The sequence below is a fragment of the Bubalus kerabau genome, chromosome 7, assembly GCF_029407905.1.
Source record: "Bubalus kerabau isolate K-KA32 ecotype Philippines breed swamp buffalo chromosome 7, PCC_UOA_SB_1v2, whole genome shotgun sequence".
Taxonomy (NCBI): domain Eukaryota; kingdom Metazoa; phylum Chordata; class Mammalia; order Artiodactyla; family Bovidae; genus Bubalus; species Bubalus kerabau.
Window position 1 is genome coordinate 68,202,835 of NC_073630.1, and position 23,356 is coordinate 68,226,190.

General features: G+C 37.1%; 1 protein-coding gene across 16 annotated transcripts in view; it reads right to left on the minus strand.

Annotated features, from left to right (window-relative positions):
* The window catches only part of LOC129657824 (uncharacterized), a 238,042-nt gene that overhangs the window by 175,262 nt on the left and 39,424 nt on the right, over positions 1–23,356 (minus strand). For 14 of the 16 annotated variants that reach the window (XM_055588453.1, XM_055588452.1, XM_055588454.1 and 11 more), the window contains exon 3: positions 1,087–1,206. The exons of the other annotated variants lie outside the window; for them this stretch is intronic. In XM_055588453.1, the coding sequence (XP_055444428.1) occupies positions 1,087–1,206 (120 nt within the window). The remainder of the gene's footprint in view (positions 1–1,086; positions 1,207–23,356) is intronic. 16 annotated transcript variants of the gene reach the window in all.

A 23,356-nucleotide genomic window follows, 5' to 3' on the forward strand; every position in this document is an offset into this window, starting at 1 on the left:
ATAGATGGGGAAACAGTGTAAACAGTGGCAGACTTTATTTTTTGGGGCTCCAAAATCACTGCAGATGGTGACTGCAGCCATGAAATTAAAAGACGCTTACTCCTTGGAAGGAAAGTTATGACCAACCTAGATAGCATATTCAAAAGCAGAGACATTACTTTGCCAACAAAGGTACATCTAGTCAAGGCTAAGGTTTTTCCAGTGGTCATGGATGGATGTGAGAGTTGGACTGTGAAGAAAGCTGAGTGCTGAAGAATTGATGATTTTGAACTGTGATGTTAGAGAAGACTCTTGAGAGTCCCTTGGACTGCAAGGAGATCCAACCAGTCCATCCTAAAGATCAGTCCTGGGTGTTCATTGGAAGGACTGATGCTGAAGCTGAAACTCTAGTACTTTGGCCACCTCATGTGAAGAGTTGACTCATTGGAAAAGACTCTGATGCTGGGAGGGGTTGGGGGCAGGAGGAGAAGGGCACGACAGAGGATGAGATGGCTGGATGGCATCACCGACTCGATGGACATGAGTTTGGGTAAACTTCGGGAGTTGGTGATGGACAGGGAAGCCTGGCATGCTGCGATTCATGGGGTCGCAAAGAGTCGGACACGACTGAGCGACTAAACTGAACTGAATAATTAAACTTTAACTGAGAGAACCCTCTGGAAATTTCTGCCATGCACCAGTCAGTAAGTAACCAAGAAATGTCGTCAAATCACCTACAGTAGCAGCAAATGTTAACTCTAAAATTGGTTTAGGAGTTGGTGGAACTGCTTAACAAGGTCAAATAAGGCATATTTTGAAGATACCCATTTCCATAAAGCATTGATTCTATCTTTATCTTTAAATCCAATTAGCAACTATTTTTGTGCCACTGCATAGTATATTTGTCCTTTTGACAAAACTATACTATTTGTTTAAAATGTTTACTGAAGTAAAATTTATTCAGAATTGTTTAAAAGTAGAAAGTTGCAGATTTAAGAAATAAGAGAACTCAGGTTAGGAATATGCTAAGCACGGCAATCTTATTTTAGTAAAGAGTTACTAAAACAGAGTCTGTAATGAAAAGCAGAGATAGTAGAAATAACCTACTGAAAGCAGATGGTTGCCATAGTGATGAGATACATTCACTCTTGTGTTGATTGAAGGGAACTAGCAGAGGCCACAGAGGATGGATATCTTTGGGAACCTTTTTTCCCCAACTTTTCTGTCCTAGTAAAAGATGGAGAGATTGAAGGTCAGAGAGAGCATGAAGATATTACAAATGAGAAAATTCTTCTTTAACCCAGCAATTATTAGCAGAATTAACTCCAAAATTAGGTGGTTCAAATGATGGGACAAATATTTAATAAAAATTTAATAAAAGTTGAGCTGGTGTGGCCAATAGATTCTACCTTGAGTATTATTCTTAACTGATTTGGTCATAGATGCCATAATGCAGTTTAAAACAGATAAGCCACTGGTTTCTGGAAACAAAGGTGCAAGTATTCCTGTTAGCTTTTGGAATGTGAGCCAGGGAATAGCACACAGGGATCAAAATGCTTTTCAGTAAAAGAATCAACAAAACAAAACTATTGGTGCATAGAAGAATCTATAACCCTAACCAAATTAGTAATGTCTATAACCCGTGCCTTGAGCCTAGAGCTATTCATACCCAAAATACCAGCATATAAAATCATAAACAGAAATATCAGACTTTATTAAAGTGAGAAAGTACTTCAACAAATAGTTTCTTTGGACTACTACTTGTATTTTCACTATAAAATCAATTTCTCTTGAGTATATACTTGTGGAAATATTTTATTATTTTAAATTTATTTATTTTAATTGGAGACTAATTACTTTACAATATTGTATTGGTTTTGCCATACATCAACATGAATCCACCAAGGGTGTACATGTATTCCCCATCCTGAACCCCTCCTCCAACCTCCCTCCCTATACCATCCCTCTGGGTCATCCCAGTGCACCAGCCCCAAGCATCCTATATCCTGCATTGAACCTGGACTGGTGATTCGTTACTTATATGATATTATACATGTTTAAATGCCATTCTCCAAAAAAAAAAAAAAAATGCCATTCTCCCAAATCATCCAACCCTCACCCTCTCCCACAGAGTCCAAAAGACTGTTCTATACATCTGTGTCTCTTTTGCTGTCTTGTATACAGGGTTATCGTTACCATCTTTCTAAATTCCATATATATGCGTTAGTATACTGTATTGGTGTTTTTCTTTCTGGCTTACTTCACTCTGTATAATAGGCTCCAGGTTCTTCCGCCTCATTAGAACTGATTCAAATGTATTCTTTTTAATGGCTGAGTAATATTCCATTGTATATATGTACCACAGCTTTCTTATCCATTCATCTGCTGATGGACATCTAGGTTGCTTCCATGTCCTGGCTATTATAAACAGTGCTGCAATGAACACGGGTACACGTGTCTCTTTCAATTCTGGTTTCCTCAGTGTGTATGCCCAGCAGTGGGATTGCTGGGTCATAAGGCAGTTCTATTTCCAGTTTTTTTAAGGAATCTCCACACTGTTCTCCATAGCGGCTGTAGTAGTTTGCATTCCCACCAACAGTGTAAGAGGGTTCCCTTTTCTCCACACCCTCTCCAGCATTTATTGCTTGTAGACTTTTGGATTGCAGCCATTCTGACTGGCGTGAAATGGTACCTTATTGTGGTTTTGATATGCATTTCTCTGATAATGAGTGATGTTGAGCATCTTTTCATGTTTGTTAGCCATCTGTATGTGTTCTTTGGAGAAATGTCTATTTAGTTCTTTGGCCCAGTTTTTTATTGGGTCATTTATTTTTCTGGAATTAAGCTACAGGAGTCGCTTGTATATTTTTGAGATTAGTTGTTTGTCAGTTGCCTCATTTGCTATTATTTTCTCCCATTCTGAAGGCTGTCTTTTCATCTTGCTTATAGTTTCCTTTGTTGTGCAGAAGCTTTTAATTTTAATTAGGTCCCACTTGTTTATTTCTGCTTTTATTTCCAATATTCTGGGAGGTGGGTCATAGAGGATCCTGCTGTGATTTATGTTGGAGAGTTTTTTGCCTATGTTCTCCTCTAAGAGTTTTATAGTTTCTGGTCTTAAGTTTAGATCTTTAATCCATTTTGAGTTTATTTTTGTGTATGGTGTTAGAAAGTGGTCTAGTTTCATTCTTTTATAAGTGGTTGACCAGTTTTCCCAGCACGACTTGTTAAAGAGATTGTATTTTCTCCATTGTATATTTTTGCCTCCTTTAAAGACCTATATATAGAAAGCTATAAAACACTGGTGAAAGAAATCTAAGAGGACACTAATAGATGGAGAAATATACCATGTTCATGGATCGGAAGAATCAATATAGTGAAAATGAGTATACTACCCAAAGCAATCTATAGATTCAATGCAATCCCTATCAAGCTACTAACGGTATTTTTCACAGAGCTAAAACAAATACTTTCACAATTTGTATGGAAATAAAAAAATCCTCAAATAGCCAAATCAATCTTGAGAAAGAAGAATGGAACTGGAGGAATCAACCTGCCTGACTTCAGGCTCTATTACAAAGACACAGTCATCAAGACAGTATGGTACTGACACAAAGACAGAAATATAGATCAATGGAACAAAATAGAAAGCCCAGAGATAAATCCATGCACCTATGGAAATATTTTTGAAAATTTTATCTTTGCATTGGGGATATATGTAGACCTATGATTCATGTTGAAGTTTGACAGAAAACAACAAAATTCTGTAAAGCAATTATCCTTCAATTAAAAAATAATTAAAAGAAGAATACATTTAATAAGTTAAATTAGTTTTGATTGAGAAGTTGATTTGCGTCTGGGAGAGAGAAGAAACAGACCTAACATAAGAAAAATGAAATAAACTACACTCTATTGAAAACAAAACTAATGTCCAAGGAAATTTAGGACTCTGAGGGGATAGAATATGATATATGGATTTGCTTATCAGGATATTTTCTAGTAAGCATACCTGTATTGAGTTTTCAATAAAGAATAATTTTATATGGAAAATGACATAATAATGGTTTCCAAACATTGTCACATCTTTCCTTCAAGAAAAAAATAATGCAGAACTAAAATATACAAAAAGATAAATGCAGAACTATCCCAGTTGAATCAAGAATGGAGGAATGGGTACCTCAAATACTCAGATCATTTTGCAACCACTGCTCCTCCTCCCACCAACTCACAACTGGCTTTGTGATATTCCTTTTGATAAGAATCACTGGAAACCAACTTAGACTGGAGTTTGGACAAACTCTCTCTATATATGAATGTCAGACTAGTTTTTAATAACTGAAGATATTAATATCCAACAATAGCTTCCTTTTAACTTCATTTTAGCAAATGAATGATAATCAAAAAGAAAGCAAAAACAGGCTACTATGTGGAGACCATGTGGACACAGAAATAACTCAGAACAGAGAGATTTATTAGAAGGCTAAACATTAATCCAGGAAAGAAGTGGCTGTGTTCTAAATCATGATAGAAATCTTGGGACAAATGGGACAGAAGAATGAATAGGTTCAAAAAAATATTTGGATGATAGGACTCAGAGGATTAGATGGTTGGATTTCTTACTGGCTATTGGAAAGATAAGGAGGAGGAATAAGTAAAGGAAGAATGGATTTTTGGCTCAACAGTGGAGTGAGTGATACTAATCCACAACATAATAAATTTAGGCTGAGTGATTTGAGTTTGACACATGCTGAGTTTCTGAGGTCCCTGAGAAATTTTAAGTGGAGATGCTGAATTCATAGAGTTTTAGGTCCATATATCAAGTAAGAGCCAGAAGAATGCAGATATACAGATATATATATCTGTATATATGTATACACACACACATATATGTATATATGTATATAGCTGACAATTGAAGCAATGTAAATTGATGGTATCAAGTTGAATGTAGAGAGTGAAACTGTAAGGAAAATAAAGGTAGAGCAAAGGAGAGGAAAATAATAGAAGGGGATTTATAGAAGATCTTTGTTGAGTAGAGAGCATGAGATGAGGAGCCTACTCATAAGAATAAAATGGTAGTCACAAAATATGTTCCTCCAGAGCTATTCTTACTCAGGTGAATATCCTTTTAAAACTTTTGTTTCACTACTAAGCATCATAAGTCCAGATACATAGCAATATTATTTACCTTCATGAACATCCAAGACAAATACTAAATAATTGGATAATGAACTTAGATTACTGAAAATCAAAGGCTATGTCTCCATTTCTAGATATTCTAGGTTCAGAAATGATTTAGCTCCTTTTTGACTGGTGAATGTGATTGGAAATTCTATTAAATACTGGCTTTTGTTTATAAATTGTAAGTCAAAATCCAATAATGTAACTACTATAACAGATTAGAATCAAATAACTGTGTTTAATCTATAAAGATAATTTAAAAGATAAAAAAAAAACTCAAAAACATTGGCTTTCCAAAAAAACAAGTTCTATTGGAAGAAAATCTGGAGTAAATAAATCAAAATTTGAACTGTACCAGAGCAATTCAAAATCATGATGGTTGGCCACATAGTTTTAAGGCATAAATAATAAGAAAGCAAAACACATTAAACACAAGATTATAGAAATAATTTTTCAAAGGGAAGAAATAAAAAAATAAGAACTCAAAGTTTAATTTCTTTACAAATTATTTTAGTAAATTGGACTCTAGGTGTCTCAGGCATAGCAGATTCCTACTGTGTACCAGAACAGTGCTTTCCAGCCATCTGTCTTCCATTAACATGATCTCTTTACAACTGTTATTAAAATTTAGTATTGTTAAAACTATCTTATAGGTTAGAAAACTAAGGTTAACAGAAATGAAAATTACATAGGAAGTAAATAATGCAGCAAAAAATTTCACTTTAGTGTGTTACTTTTCCATTCTAAACAGAAAAGTGGTTGTCTTCAATTTCTTCAGCAGTGTCTTATAACTTTTGGAGTAGATATCTTTTGCCTCTTTAGGTAGGTTTATTCCTAAGTATTTTTTTTTTCGTTTTGACCCCAAAGTAAATGGAATTCTTTCCGTAACTTCTCTTTCTGATACTTTGTTCTTATATTATTAACTTTTTAAAGTTGTTACATCATTATTTGTTTCTAGGTTTACATATATTTAACTAATCTACCACAGTGGGATAATACAGTAATTATGTTAATACAAATAATTTCTCCCATTTTGCATGTAAGAGATCAAAACATGTAGCCCAACAGATGCTAAGGGCTGAGGTCTAGGGAAGGAATCCATAGCACGGCAGATAAGGAAATAAGCAGATAGCATGTTCTAACTGGGCTATCTTCCTGTCCTTAGTAATATGCCTAATAAACTCTGTCACCCAACTAGATGTGGGTAAAGGAGTTCTGACAGGAGACTGACATTACCAGGGCACAGAATAGATTAGAGAAATGTGGAAAATATATCTCAGAAAGGGTAAACAAAAAATATTCAACATAACTGCTAATTGCAGGGATGTGATACTCTGAATATTTTATGCACTAATGATGTCATTTCACATAGTCCACAAAGATTATCTCTTACATTATTTGAAAATAAGATAGCTTTAGAAGATTCTTTCATTCATTAGGCTTTAATTTACATAATATAATTAGTTCATACTCTTATTGGTATTCTGACTTGCCATAACAATCCTTCATTTTCAAACACTTCTTGTATGTTTCTTTTAAATTTTGGCTGCATAATTTCCACTTAACCTCTGCACCCATGTTGCTCTTTCAATTTCCATAATCAACTAACCATAATTTCTCTTTTGAGTAATGTTCTGTCCATAATCCTGATTGGTTTTACTTTATTTATAAATTTTAACCTGTTCTGTATTGTCCCCTTGTGTCACATAAAATTATGAATCCAGAAGAAAACAAATATTTCAAGAGATAATTTTTCCACAAGTCACTTTTTTAGATAACTAGAATGAGATATGTTGATAAAAAATGTTCTCCAGAAGACAAACCATTTAAATGAGATATCCATCATCTAGTAGTCAGTTGTACTCCTATAGTGTCTTAAGGGATATAGTTAATCTCAGATAAATATACATATATTCTATTTAATGAAATTTTAATGTATATCTTCTCAACATATGTGCTATCTCAATATTTTTCAAATGAGTAAACTGAAACATAAATCATATGTATGCCGACAATCAGCAAAAAAATAATGATGAAATACCAATTCCAACCAGATTTACCATCTCAATAGTTTACACACACATCACTGTATTTTAAGGCTTGTGTACACAGACTCTTATCATCTCACTTTTAGAGGATAAAATATTAGTCTTTTATTTTTGCATTATAAGAAAGTCCTGAGTTTCTAAATATTTTTAACTTATCAGTCCTTTACAAGGAAATAACTGGACAGCAGAAATATATAACAGGTCAGCATTTATAGGACAGCATTTACAGGAGACCATGGCATGATAAGAACAATAATCTGAGCTTGCAACTGTTGCCATCCAGCATATAGGAAATACAAATAGAGCTGATATTTGGGAAAAGGATATATGCTGGCAAACCTGGGTTTAAATTACAAGCAGTTGCTAATGCTTTTCATTGGGCTTTTCTCAGGAAGTTTTTTTTTTTTTTTTTTTTTTTTTCTCATTAAAAGCAATTTGACAACTCAACATAACAGGTAGGGCAAACAAATGACTCAGGTCTAGCAACAGAGGGCAGGAACCATTTCTGTAATCAAATGGAAATCTCAGTAGCATTACGAAAGTAAGGAGAGCATCTGCATTTGAATTTTGCCAAAAAGACAGATGCTTTTGGAACAGCCCCTTCCACTGCTGGTGGCTAAATCCCAGTAGGGTACTACTGTAATGCTATTCTGATTATATTTTATTATTTTACTCATAGGCATGTTTTACTCAGAATATTGCAACTTCAATGGAAATTAAATGGCATGTGTTCACATTGGACTTTCACTGGCAGTTCCAGTTTATGTGAAATATTCTAGTCTAAGAAGAATTTGATCCCAGTCTTGCTGAAAACATTCCCCTTTTTTAATTTAGCTCTAATACTTTAACATACAAAGGTTTCCTGCCTGCCAATGCAGGAGATGCAAGTTTGATCCCTGGGTCAGGAAGATGCCCTGGAGAAGGAAATGGCAACCCACTCCAGTATTCTTGCCTGGGAAATCCCATGAACAGAAGAGCCTGGTGGGCTACAGTTCATGGGGTCGCAAAGAGTTGCACACCACTAAGTGACTGAGCACCAGCACAGAGGCCTCAGTTTTACATACATAAAAGAAAATTATTCAAACAGAAACCAACAGGACCCTGTAAGGCCTTCTTGGGAACAGACTGCCTTCTCCCAACACACATACAACCCCAGGTCCCCTAGCTCTTGTTTTTAGAAAAGCTTTATCCTCTTCTGCCTTCCCTGAGTTACAAAGAGCAAATTTAATAAGAAAAGTGAGAAAAGGCAAAAATAAAGGAAAGCACTCAAGCAAGACAAAATAATAATAGTTTAGCCATAAAACAAAGTTCAGGACCCTTAGTTCCTCCTCAAAGGCCATAGATAATATATTGAGCCATGTCTTCAAGTTATTTTGCTGATACTAAAACCCCCATCAGGTAGAGGAGGTTAACTGCATACTGAACACCAACACAAAGACCCCACACCAGGTACAACCAGAAGGCTGATGTCTGAGAATCCTGAATCATCCTGTTACCTCACCCCCAGCCAATCAGAGAACTGTGCATGAGCTGATCATGCACCCTACAACCCCTCCATCACATTGGCTTTCAAAAACACTTCCCCCAAAGCCATCAGAAAATTTGGGTCTTTTGAGCACAAGCTTTCCATTCTCCTTGTTTGGTACTCTGCAACCAACACTGTACTTTCCCTCACCACAACCTGGTGTCAGTAGACTGGCCTTGCTGCATGTCTGGTGAGAAGGCTCAAGGTGGTTTTGTAGAAAGCCTACAGTCACTAGACATAAGAAGTTTCTTAACATTGTAAAACTATGTCAGAAACACTGAGCAAGAAGTTATATTTATTAAGGACTGTGCATGCATTCTCAAGTGGCAGGGGACCAGCTGAACAAGCTCCAAGGACAGGCGTGAGTTGCTGCTGCTATCTCAGATTCCAGAGGTGGGCACAGATCCCTACTATTGCCAAGGGTACCATAAGTGGGTGCTGGTCATGCCTCCTCTTGCCCAGGAGACTGCATGAACCATCAAACACCCTGAACACTCCCTGTCAAAGGGATAATGACCAGCATATGCCAAGGAAAGAGATGGCTAACATCCAAAATAAAAGTAGCCCTCACATTAAAAAAAATAAATAAATAAACCCACATAAGCTACTCAGGGATATTCCTGACTGGAAAAGCCCTCCAAGACTATAGTAAAGAACTATTTTCCCTAAACTCACAAGTGAAAGCCACTCAGCCATGTCTGACTCTTTGTGACCCCATGGACTATACAATCCATGGAATTATCCAGGCCAGAATACTGGAGTGGGTAGCTTTTCCCTTTTGCAGGGGATCTTCTCAACCCAGGAATTGAATCAGGGTCTCCTGCATTGCAGGCTGATTCTTTACCAACTGAGCTATCAGGGAAGCACTAAACTCACAAAGTATGAGAAATAAAGGTAAAATAAAGAAGGAGATGAACCACTCCCAGCTAAAGGATCAAGAGAATTTCCCTGAAGGAACAAACAATTAAAAAGACATCTTCATACTAACAGACACTGAGTTCAAAAAAAGAATGTAAATACTGAGGGAATGAAGAAAAGCTATCAGTAGAAATACAGATTACTATAAAAAACTATAAACTATAAGGAGGAACCAAGAAAAATTAGAAAATTCTTTTGCCAAGTTAAAAGCTGGTATATGGGCAATGAAGCAGAATGAGTCATGCAAAAGCAAAAAGGTTATCCAGAAGGTAGAATAATGGAAATTACACAATCAGAATAGCAGACAGAAAGCCAAATGAAAAGTTAAAGCACTATAACAGACCTATGGGATAATATAATGTATGCCAATCTACAAAGAATTCTAGAAGGAGAATAAAAAGGGGATCGAAAATGTATTTAAAGAAATCATGGCTGAAAATTCCCCAAACCTAAAGAAGGAAAAGGATATCCAGACACAGAAAACACAAAGGATCCCAAGGAAGATGAAATCAAACAGACTTACAAGACAGATTAAAAAAAAAAAAAAAAGTCAAAAGTTCTAAAGGCAGCAAGAGAAAAACAGAGTCAATTGCAAGGAAATCTCCCTAAGGTTATCAGCTGAATTCTCTACAGAAACAGTGACAGCCAGAAGGGAGTGGAAAAATTTATTCAAAGTCTTGAAAGGAAACGTTCTGTGGTCTAGAATATTCTACACAGCAAGACTATCATTTAGAATAGGAAAAGAAATAAACACTTTCTCAGACAAGCAAAAGTCAAAAGAATATACAATAGCAAACCTACACTAATAGGAATATTGAAAGTGAAAGTGAAGTCGCTAAGTCGTGTCTGACTCTTTGCGACCCCATGGACTGTAGCCTACCAGGCTCCTCTGTCCATGGGATTTTCCAGGCAATAGTACCGGAGTGGATTGCCATTTCCTTCTCCAGGGGATCTTCCCAACCCAGGGATTGAACCCAGATCTCCCGCATTGTAGACAGATGCTTTACTGTCTGAGCCACCAGGGAATATTGAAAGGTCTTCTCTAAATAGAAAAGAAGCAAGAAAATACGGGAAAAAGGAAATTACATTTGTAAAGTAAATCACTTAAACAAGCCAGTATACAGATCAAAAGGAAAAAAGACTATATAAGAAAGCAATGAAACACAAAGAAAGAGCAAAAGTATTATCATAAAGATGTAAAAAAGGATATTAAAATAATGAAATGTGGATGAGAAAGATTCACAAAAACCAAAAGGAATAGAACACAAGCTTAAAATAAAAGGAAACCTCCAAACCACACACACACACACACACAAAAGGAAAAAAAAAGGCAGAGAAACAACTGGAAAACAAGTTTTAAAATGGTTAATACATACATATGTATCAATAATTACTTTAAATGACTGAATACTACAATCAAAAGACATAGAGTGGTAGGTAGAATTTTTTTTTTAAGTCTATAATATGCTGGCTCCCATGGACCCACACACACAGATTAAAAGCGATGGGATAGAAAAATACATTTCATGTGAACAGAAAGGACAAGAAAGTGGGAATTGCAATACTTACCAGAAAAAATACACTTTAAAACAAAGGCCATGAAAAATATAACAAAGGATACTAATAATAAAAAAGATCAGTAAAAGAGGAGGCTTTACAGTCATCAACATATATGCATCTAATGTGTGTGTGAGTGTGTTTTAATCACTCAGTTGTGTCTGACTCTTTGTGACCCCACTGACTATAGCCCACCAGACTCCTCTGTCCATGGAATTCTCTAGGCAAGAATACTGGAGTGGGTTGCAATTTCCTTCTCCAAGGGATCTTCCCTACCTAGGGATTGAACCTGGGTCTCCTACATTGCCAGCAGATTCCTTACAATCTGTGACACCAGGGAAGCCTAATGTAAGAGCACACAAATACATAAAATAAATACTAACAAACAAAAAGGGAGAAATTCATGGGAATACAGTAAGAGTAGAAGACTTTAATAACCTACTCACATCAATGAACAGATATTCAAGACAGAGAAATAAGGCAATCAGTTCAGTTCAGTCATTCAGTCGTGTTCAACTCTTTGAACCCCATGGACTGCAGCACTCTAGGCTTCCCCATCCATCACAAACTCCCAAAGCTTGCTCAAATTCATTTCCATCAAATCGGTGATGCCATCCAACCATCTCATCCTCTGCCATCCCTCTTATCCTCCTGCCTTCAATCTTTCCCAGAATCAGGGTCTTTTCCAATGAGTCACTTCTTCACATCATATGGCCAAAGTATTGGCATTTGAGGTTCAGCATCAGTCCTTCCAATGAATATTCAGGACTGATTTCCTTTAGGATGGACTGGTTGCATCTCCTTGCAGTCCAAGGGATTCTCAAGAGTCTTCTTCAACACCACAGTTCAAAAGCATCAATTCTTCAGCACTCAGCTTTCTTTATAGTCCAAGTCTCACATCCATACATGACTACTGGAAAAATCATAGCTTTGACTAGACGGATCTTTGTTGGCAAAGTAATGTCTCTGCTTTTTAACATGCTGTCTAGGTTGATCATAGGTTTTATTCCAAGAATGAGCATCTTTTAATTTCATGGTGATCTGCAGTGATTTTGGAGCCCCCCAAAATAAAGTCAGTCACTGTTTCCATTGTTTCCCATGAAGTGATGGGACTGGATGCCATGATCTTAATTTTCTGAATGTTAAATTTTAAGTCAACTTTTACACTCTCATCTTTCACTTCCATCAAGAGGCTCTTTAGTTCTTCTTTGCTTTCTGCCATAAGAATGGTGTCATCTGCATATCTGAGGTTGTTGATATTTCTCCTGGCAATCTTGATCCCAGCTTGTGCTGGATAAGGCAGTAGAGATCTTAAATGATACAATCTTAAGTGAGACCTAAGATATTTTCAGGACATACGAAAAACAGAATACATATTGTTTTCAAGTGCACATGGAACATTATCTAGGACTGACCACATACTAGGACACAAAACTAACCTCAACAAATTAAAGAGTACAGAAATTACTTCACGTATCTTCTCTGACTTAAGCTAGAAATCTATCACAGAAAAATAAATGAGAAAAAAATGATTATATGGAGACTAAACAACATGTACTAAAAACCCAATATGAGCAAGAAAATCATAAAGGAAATTTAAAAAAATAACTTAAGACAAATGACAATGAACATGCAACCATACCAAATCTATGAGAAACAGCAAAAATCAGTTCTTAGAAATCCACAGCCTTCCAAGAAAGATGGAAGATCCACTCCATGCATGAATGCTAAGTCACTTCAGTTGTGTTCAACTCTTTTTGACCCTATGGACCATAGCTCACCAGTCACTGCTGTCCATGGGATTCTCCAGGCAAAAACACTGCAGTGAGTTGTCATTTTCTCCTCAAGGGGATCTTCCCGACCCATGGATTGAACACACATCTCCTGCATACAGGAAAATTCTTTATTACTGAGCCTTCTGGGGAGCCTAGCTTCACAGATGAGTTCTACTAAATATACAAAGAAGAAATTATATGGATCCTTCTCAAAGTCTTCCAAAAGAGGAAGAAGACTCCCAAAGACATTCTAATAAAGCCACCATCACCTAGATAACTAAACCAGACATAGATACCACCAAAAAAGAAAACTAAAGGCCAATATTTTTGAATAGAGATGTAAAAATTCTCAATAAAATGTTTGCAAACTAAATCCAACAACACATAAAAAAGATTACACACCATGTCCAAGTGGGATTCATTCAAAGTTAATAAGGATAGTTCAACAGAAATCAATGTAATATACATCAACACAAGTCAAAAACCACATGATCATCTCAATAGCAAAAAGGCATTCCACAAAAGTCAACATCCATTCATGATAATAACTCTTTCCAAGTGGGTATAGAGTAAACATATCTTAGTATGGTAAAAGCCATGTATAACAAATCCACAGCTAGTATAATACTCAATGATGAAAAGCTGAAAGCCTTCTCACTAAAATCTGGAACAAGACAAAGATGACTATTCCCACAACTTCTATTCAACATAGTATTGGAAGTCTTAGCCACAGCAATTAGGCATGTAAAAGAAATAAAATGTATCCAAAATGAAAGGAAGCGGTATAATTGTTACTATATGCAGATAATACTATATATAAAATATACATATATATAGGATTAAAATATGTGATACTACATATAAAAAATCCTAAGGAATCTACACAAAACATATAAGAACAGATAAACCAATTCAATAAAGTAGTAGGCTACAATATTAATGTTAGGAAGCCAGTTGTATTTCTTTACCCTAAAAGAAAAATACCAGAAAATGAATATTAAAAATGAGTACTTTTAAAACCACACCAAAAATAAAATACTCAGAGAAATCTGATCAAGGAGGTGAATGAATTACATGCTGAGAGATATAAAACATGAAGAAAGAAAACTAAAGATGATTCAAAGAAATGGAAAAATATCCCATGCTCTTGGATTAAAAAATAATAATGTGAAAATGGCAATACTATAATTTACAGATTTAATGTTGTCCCTCTCAAACTACCCAGGACATTTTTCACAGAACTAGAGCAAATAATCCAAAAAATTCATATATGTTGCCAAAACAATACAAAGAAAAAAGAACAAAGCAGGAGGCATAACACTCCCATACTTAAGTCAACAATACAAAGCTACACTAATCAAAATAGCAGTATTGGTTAAAAAAAAAAAAAAAAAAAAAAAAAACAGACACAGACATTGGGATCAATGGCATAGAACAGGAAGCCTGGAAATAAACCCACACACCTATTTTCAATTAGTCTTCAACAAAAGAAGCAAGAATATAAAATGGGAAAAGAACCTCCACAAGTAGTGGTGGGAAAGTTGGACAGTTGCAGGTAAATCAATGAAGTTAGAACATACTCTTATACCATGCACAAAAATAAACTCAAAATGGCTTAAAGACTTAATATAAGACATGAACCATAAAACACCTACATAGGCACAATATCCTGTGACATAATTGTACTAATGTCTTTGTTCACTTGCCCAAGGCAATAGAAATAAAAATAAACAAATGGGACCTAATCAAACTTACAAGCTTTTGTACCTTAAAGGAAATCCTGAAGGAAAAAAAAAAAAAATGGGATAAAATATTTGCAATCAATGTGACCAACAAGGACTTATCTCCAAAATAAACAAACAGCTCATACAACTAAAAGCAACAACAAAATAAACAGCCTAATTGACAAATGGGAAGAAGATATAAATAGACATTTCTGCAAAGAAGACATGCGTATGGCCAATAGGCACTAGAAGACGCTCAACAGTATAAATTGCTAGAGAAATGCAAATCAAAACTACAATGAATTACCATCTTACACCTGTCAGAAGCCACCACTAAAATGTCTACAAATAAATGCTAGAAAGAGTGCAGAGAAAAGGGAACCCTCCTATACTGTTGGTGGGAATGTATAATAAGTTGTAAAACAGTATGGAAGGTCCTCACAAAACTAAAAACAGAATTACCATATAATCCAGGTCATGGGCATACATCCAGACGTAACTGTAATTCAAAAAGATACATGCACCCCTGTATTCATGAAAACACTATTCACAATAGCCTAGACATGGAAAAAATCTAAATGCTCATTGACAGATGAATGGATAAAGATATGGTACTTATGTACAATGGAATACTGCTGCTACTGCTAAGTCACTTCAGTCGTGTCCGACTCTGTGCGACCCCATAGACAGCAGCCCACCAGGCTCTCCCGTCCCTGGGATTCTCCAGGCAAGAACACTGGAGTGGGTTGCCATTTCCTTCTCCAATGCATGAAAGTGAAAAGGGAAAGTGAAGTCGCTCAGTCGTGTCCAACCCTCAGCATCCCCATGGACTGCAGCCTTCCAGGCTCCTCTGTCCATGGGATTTTCCAGGCAAGAGTACTGGAGTGGGGTGCCATTGCCTTCTCCACAATGGAATACTACCTAGCCATAAAAAAGAATGAAATCACACCATTTGCAGCAATGTGTAAGAACCAAGAGATTACCACACTAAGTAAGCAAGAGAAAGATAAATTCCATATGATATCACTTATATGTGGAATGTAAAATATAGCACAAATAAACATATTTGTGACACAGAAACAGACTCAAGACATATAAAAAAGACTTGTCATTGCCAAGGGAGAGGGAGGAAGAGGAATGCACTGGGAGTTTGTGATTTGTAGATGCATACTATTATATGGTCAACACCAAAGTCAGATTGATTATATTTTTTGCAGCCAAAGATGGAGAAGCTCTATACAGTCAGCAAAAACAAGACCAGGAGCTGACTGTGGCTCAGATCATGAACTCCTTATTGCCAAATTCAGATTAAATTGAAGAAAGTAGGGAAAAGCACTAGACCATTCAGGTATGACCTAAATCAAATCCCTTATGATTATACAGTGGCAGTGAGAAATAGATTTAAGGGCCTAGATGATAGATAGAGTGCCTGATGAACTATGGAATGAGGTTCGTGACATTGTACAGGGGACAGGGATCAAGACCATCCCCATGGAGAAGAAATGCAAAAAAAGTAAAATGGCTGTCTAGGGAGGCCTTACAAATAGCTGTGAAAAGAAGAGAAGCAAAAAGCAAAGGTTAAAAGGAAAGATATAAGCATCTGAATGCAGAGTTCCAAAGAATAGCAAGAAGAGATAAGAAAGCCTTCCTCAGCAATCAATGCAAAGAAATAGAGGAAAACAACAGAATCGGAAAGACTAGAGATCTCTTCAAGAAAATTAGAGATACCAAGGGAACATTTCATGCAAAGATGGGCTCAATAAAGGACAGAAATGGTATGGACCTAACAGAAGCAGAAGATATTAAGAAGAGGTGGCAAGAATACACAGAAGAACTGTACAAAAAAGATCTTCACGACCCAGATAATCACGATGGTGTGATCACTGACCTAGAGCCAGACATCCTGGAATGTGAAGTCGAGTGGGCCTTAGAAAGCATCACTACGAACAAAGCTAGTGGAGGTGATAGGATTCCAGTTGAGCTATTCCAAATCCTGAAAGATGATGCTGTGAAAGTGCTGCACTCAACATGCCAGCAAATTTGGAAAACTCAGCAGTGGCCACAGGACTGGAAAAGGTCAGTTTTCATCCCAATCCCAAAGAAAGGCAATGCCAAAGAATGCTCAAACTACCACACAATTGCACTCATCTCACATGCTAGTAAAGCAATGCTCAAAATTCTCCAAGCCAGGCTTCAACAGTACGTGAAACATGAACTTTCTGATGTTCAAGCTGGTTTTAGAAAAGGCAGAGGAACCAGAGATCAAATTGCCAACACCCACTGGATCATGGAAGCAGCAAGAGAGTTCCAGAAAAACATTTATTTCTGCTTTATTGACTATGCCAAAGCCTATGACTGTGTGGATCACAATAAACTGTGGAAAATTCTGAAAGAGATCAGAATACCAGAACACCTGACCTGCCTCTTGAGAAATTTGTATGCATGTCAGGAAGCAACAGATAGAACTGGACATGGAACAACAGACTAGTTCCAAATAGGAAAAGGAGTACATCAAGGCTGTATACTGCCACCCTGTTTATTTAACTTATATGCAGGGTACATCATGAGAAACTCTGGACTGGAAGAAACACAAGCTGGAATCAAGATTGCCGGGAGAAATATCAATAACCTCAGATATGCAGATGACACCACCCTTATGGCAGAAAGTGAAGAGGAACTACGAAGCCTCTTGATGAAAGTGAAAGTGGGGAGTGAAAAAGTTGGCTTAGAGCTCAACATTCTGAAATCAAAGATCATGGCATCCGGTCCCATCACTTCATGGGAAATAGATGGGGAAACAGTGGAAACAGTGTCAGACTTTATTTTTCTGGGCTCCAAAATCACTACAGATGGTGACTGCAGCCATGAAATTAAAAGACGCTTACTCCTTGGAAGGAAAGTTATGACAAACCTAGATAGCATATTCAAAAGCAGAGACATTACTTTGCCAACAAAGTTTCGTCTAGTCAAGGCTATGGTTTTTCCTGTGGTCATGTATGGATGTGAGAGTTGGACTGTAAAGAAGGCTGAGCGCCAAAGAATTGGTGCTTGTGAACTGTGGTGTTGGAGAAGACTCTTGAGCGTCCCTTGGACTGCAAGGAGATCCAACCAGTCCATTCTGAAGGAGACAGGCACTGGGATTACTTTGGAAGGAATGATGCTAAAGCTGAAACTCCAGTACTTTGGCCACCTCATGTGAAGAGTTGACTCATTGGAAAAGACTCTGATGCTGGGAGGGATTGAGGGCAGGAGGAGAAAGGGACAACAGAGGATGAGATGGCTGGATGGCATCACTGACTCGATGGACGTGAGTCTGAGTGAACTCCGGGAGTTGGTGATGGACAGGGAGGCCTACAGTGCTGCGATTCTTGGGGTCACAAAGAGTTGGACACGACTGAGAGACTGATCTGAACTGACTATTATATTTAGAGTGGAACAGAGCCAGAAGATATTCAGAAGAGGTGGCAAGAAAACACAGAAGAACTATCCACAAAAGATCTTCAGACCCAGTTAACCATGAAGGTGTGATCACTCACCTAGAGTCAGACATCCTGGAATGTGAAGTCGAGTGAGCCTTAGGAAGCATCACTACAAACAAAGCTAGTGGAGGTATGGATTTCCAGTTGAGCTATTTCAAACCCTAAAAGATGATGCTGTGAAAGTGCTGCACTCAATGTGCCAGCAAATTTGGAAAACTCAGCAGTGGCCACGGGAATGGAAAAGGTCAGTTTTCATTCCAATCCCAAAGAAAGGCAATGCCAAAGAATGCTCAAACTACCACACAATTGCACTCATCTCACATGCTAGCAAAGTAATGCTCAAAATTCTCCAAGCCAGGCTTCCACACTACATGAACTGTGAACTTCCAGAAGTTCTAGCTGGTTTTAGAAAAGGCAGAGGAACTAGAGATCAAATTACCAGCATCTGGTGGATCATCGAAAAAGCAAGAGGGTTCCACAAAAACATCTACTTCAGCTTTATTGACTATGCCAAACCCTTTGACTCTGTGGATTACAACAAACTGTGGAAAAATTTTCAAGACATGAGAATACCATACCACCTCACCTGCCTCCTGAGAAATCTGTATGTAGGTCAAGAAGCAACAGTTAGAACCGGACATGGAACAACAGACTGGTTCCAAATTGGGAACTCAATTGAGAAAGGAATATGTCAAGGCTGTATATTGTCACCGTGCTTATTTAACTTATATGCAGAGTACATCATGAGAAATGCTGGGCTTCATGAAGCACAAGCTGGAATCAAGATTGCCGGGAGAAATATCAACAACCTCAGATATGCAGATGATACCACCCTTATGGCAGAATGTGAAGAGGAACTAAAAAGCCTCTTGATGAAAGTGAAAGAGGAGAGTGAAAAATGTGGCTTAAAGCTCAACATTCCAAAAACAAAGATTATGGCATCTGGTCCCATCACTTTATGGGAAATAGATGGGAAAACAGTGGAAACAGTGTCAGACTTTATTTTTCTGGGCTCCAAAATCACTACAGATGGTGACTGCAGCCATGAAATTAAAAGACACTTACTCCTTGGAAGAAAAGTTATGACAAACCTAGATAGCATATTGAAAAGCAGAGATTACTTTGCCAACAAAGGTCCGTCCAGTCAAGGCTATGGTTTTTCCTGTGGTCATGTATGGATGTGAGAGTTGGACTGTGAAGAAAGCTGAGCGCCGAAGAATTGATGCTTGTGAACTGTGGTGTTGCAGAAGACTCTTGAGAGGCCCTTGGACTGCAAAGAGATCCAACCAGTCCATTCTGAACGAGATCAGCCCTGGGATTTCTTTGGAAGGAATGATGCTAAAGCTGAAACTCCAGTACTTTGGCCACCTCATGCGAAGAGTTGACTCATTGGAAAAGACTCTGAAGCTGGGAGGGATTGGGGGCAGGAGGAGAAGGGGACAACAGAGGATGAGAGGGCTGGATGGCATCACTGACTCAATGGACGTGAGTCTGAGTGAACTCCAGGAGTTGGTGATGGACAGGGAGGCCTGGCGTGCTGCAATTCATGGGGTTGCAAAGAGTCGGACACGACTAAATGACTGAACTGAACTGAACTGAACTGAAATCACTACAGATGGTGATTGCAGTCATGAAATTAAAAGATGCTTGCTCCTTGGAAGAAAAGTTATGACCAACCTAGATAGCATATTAAAAAGCAGAGACATTACTTTGCCAACAAAGGTCTGCTTAGGCAAAGCTATGGTTTTTCCAGTAGTCATTTTGGATGTGAGACTTGGACTATAAAGAAAGGTGAGTGCTGAAAATTGATGCTTTTGAACTGTCGTGTTGAAGAAGACTCTTGGGAGTCCCTTGACAGCACGGAGATCCAACCAGTCCATCCTAAAGGAAATCAGTCCTGAATATTCATTGGAAGGACTGATGCTGAAGCTGAAACGCCAATACTTTGGGCACCTGATGTGAAGAAGTAACTCATTGGAAAAACCCTGGTGCTGGGAAAGACTGAAGGTGGGAGGAGAAGGGGATGACAGAATGGTTGGATGGCATGACTGACTCAGTGGATATGTGTTTGAGTAAGCTCAGGATTTTTGATGGACAGAGAAGCCTGGCATGGTGCAGTCCATGGAGCTGCAAAGAGTTGGACACGACTGAGCGACTGAACTGAACTCTGTAGTACAGAGAACTATATATCCAAACTCCTGGGATAAACTATAATGGAAAAGAAATTAAAAAAGTGTGTGTGTGTATGTGTGTGTGTATATGTATATACGTTTACCTGAATCACTTTGTAATACAGCAGAAATTGTAACAACATTATAAATCAACTATATGAATAAGAAAATATGGTACTACACACTGTTAATATTATCCTGTAATGATTAATTTATTTTGAAAGATACCTCTCATGCCTATTTTTTTCTCTCTCAATTTCTCTCTACTCTCAGTGTTTGTATAATAAACAAACCACACAATGAAAAAGTACTACAAGAGACCCTGAAGCATTTCTAATTACAAAAACATTTACTATGTTCATCCTGAATGCAATATAATTTCACCCCAGCCAGCCTTTATTTAACATTATCACTTAAGTGTTTCACACCTACTACTAGTCTACAATAGTAGTTCAGTCAGTTATTAAACACATACTGAGTCAGCCCTTAAAATGTTATACATAAACATTTCAGAAGAATTATTGCCAAACAGAAGGTAAAAATCTGTCCCTCCTTGTTTTACGTCTAAATAACATATGCTTTTTCCTTTAGTAAATGTTAATATTTACTGAGAGTTACTGATCATGAACCATGTGCCATACAACAAATACAAGTGAATCAGTTGAAGGTTACAGTACCTGAAATGTCATTTATTCCAAATTCATAGATTAAAAGCAAATATGGAAATACTACTTCTGTTGGGATTTATATTAGTTATCTATTAGATAGATTACCCCAAATCTATTAATCCACATAATAGATTTATTATTCCAAAAAAAAAAAAAAGTGGCTTAAAACTACAATTATTATCTCATAGTTTTCCTGGGTTAGTCATCTGTGTACAGGTTAGTTCTGTCTCAAGGTCTTTCATATGAAGGCAATATGAGGAGTGAAGTCTTATTTAAAGTTCACCTACAAGCAGAATTGTTGGTAGAACTTAGATCCTCCTGGGTGCCAGCCAGCAACATCCGTTCCTTGGCATGTGTACTTTCCATAGAGCATCTCACTGAAACCTAATCCCTGAAATAACATCCCATCACTTGCTGTGTTCACTGGAAGTGAATGAAGTGAATCACTAGACTCAGCCCACACACAAGGGGGAGAGGATTTACAAGCATTTGAACACAGAACCATCTTAAATGTTGTCTATCACATAATTGCAACAGAGAAAAGACTAGCACTGGGTGAAACTCTGAGTTTCATTTTATGAACACTTCTAGATAAAGAGGTTGTACATTTTTGTCAACTTTTATATTAACGGGAAACATTTGGAAAATTAGGATTACAGCCAGTTTTATATTTTACCACAATTTCAAATATAGGAAAAGGGGCCTTCTTAATGCTTTTCCTCTTGATTAGAAACATAATCATTTGGGCTCCAGTGATTTCCCAAAACTACATGTTTCATGTAATTGCTTTATAATTACATAAATGTAGTAAAATCTAATAGAAATAGAGCCAGAACTACAGATGATGAGTAAAACGGAAATTAATATTTTATAGCTACTTTGTAGATTCCCATCTGTTTGGTCTCTTTAGTACTGTTAATTTGTTGACTTTGCTTATTATTTGAATTTTAAAGTAAAAATTTATGCTATAGTAGGTAGGTTCTACTAAATTTTCAAGTTGTTTTCCTGAGTTCAGGCAGTGTTTTAGAGTTCTTTTACTGATAGTAGGGTATCTAATATCTATTTACATATAGAAAACAAAATTGTATTTATAGCTATATGAACAAACTCCAAATCTTACTGCATTTGGGAAAAACATAACTCCTATGGCCCTGTCAAAGCCCCTCATGTCATCCTGGTTCACATTATTACTCTTTTTATGAACCTATATGTGGTCCTAGAACTTTAAAATATATAATACATGAATATTTCTAATACATAATATTGTTTGTATTTTAGGTCAAAAGTTTTGCCTTGTTAGTGCTATTAAAAGTTAATGCATTTTTTCCCAAACTATAAAAAATCTACATTTTTAGAAGTTTCTACTTTTGTGAAGTTTTCTAAAACTTAACAGCACTAATTTGTTATACTATTTTTCTACATTTAAGTCTTTGGATTGGGATAACATTTTTTTTTTTTTTTTTTTTTTTTTGTCCTTAGCACCTGAATGAAGAGTAGAAAAATTTGCTGAGATTACAAAGTCCGTACACAGAACAGGCCAGGAACAAGGGCTGGAAAGGATCAGAGAATGACTTAATGTATTGAATATGAGAAGTTTATTGGATAGTAAAGTGGAGACACTGGATAGGATATTGAATATGAACATGAATTTAAGGAAAATAAATATAGTCAATTATCACCACGCAAATAAATATGTAGCCATTAGACCTGAAAGAAGAATTTTTAGTATTACTACATGTATACAGAAAACTAAGATCATGGCATCTGGTCCCATCACTTCACAGGAAATAGATGGGGAAACAGTGTCAGACTTTATTTTGGGGGGCTCCAAAATCACTGCAGATGGTGATTGCAGCCATGAAATTAAAAGACGCTTACTCTTTGGAAGGAAATTTATGACCAACCTGCTGCTGCTGCTAAGTCGCTTCAGTCGTGTCCGACTCTGTGCGACCCCATAGACTGCAGCCCACCAGGCTCCCCCATCCCTGGGATTCTCCAGGCAAGAACACTAGAGTGGGTTGCCATTTCCTTCTCCAATGCATGAAAGTGAAAAGTGAAAGTAAAGTCGCTCAGTCGTATCTGATATTAGCAACCCCATGGACTGCAGCCTACCAGGCTCCTTTGCCCATGGGATTTTCCAGGCAAAAGTACTGGAGTGGGGTGCCACGACCTTCTCCTATGACCAACCTAGATAACATATTAAAAAGCAGAGACATTACTTTGCCAACAAAGTTGTGTCTAGTCAAGGCTATGGTTTTTCTAGTGGTCATGTACGGATGTGAGAGTTGGACTGTGAAGGAAGCTGAGCATCGAAGAATTGATGCTTTTGAACTG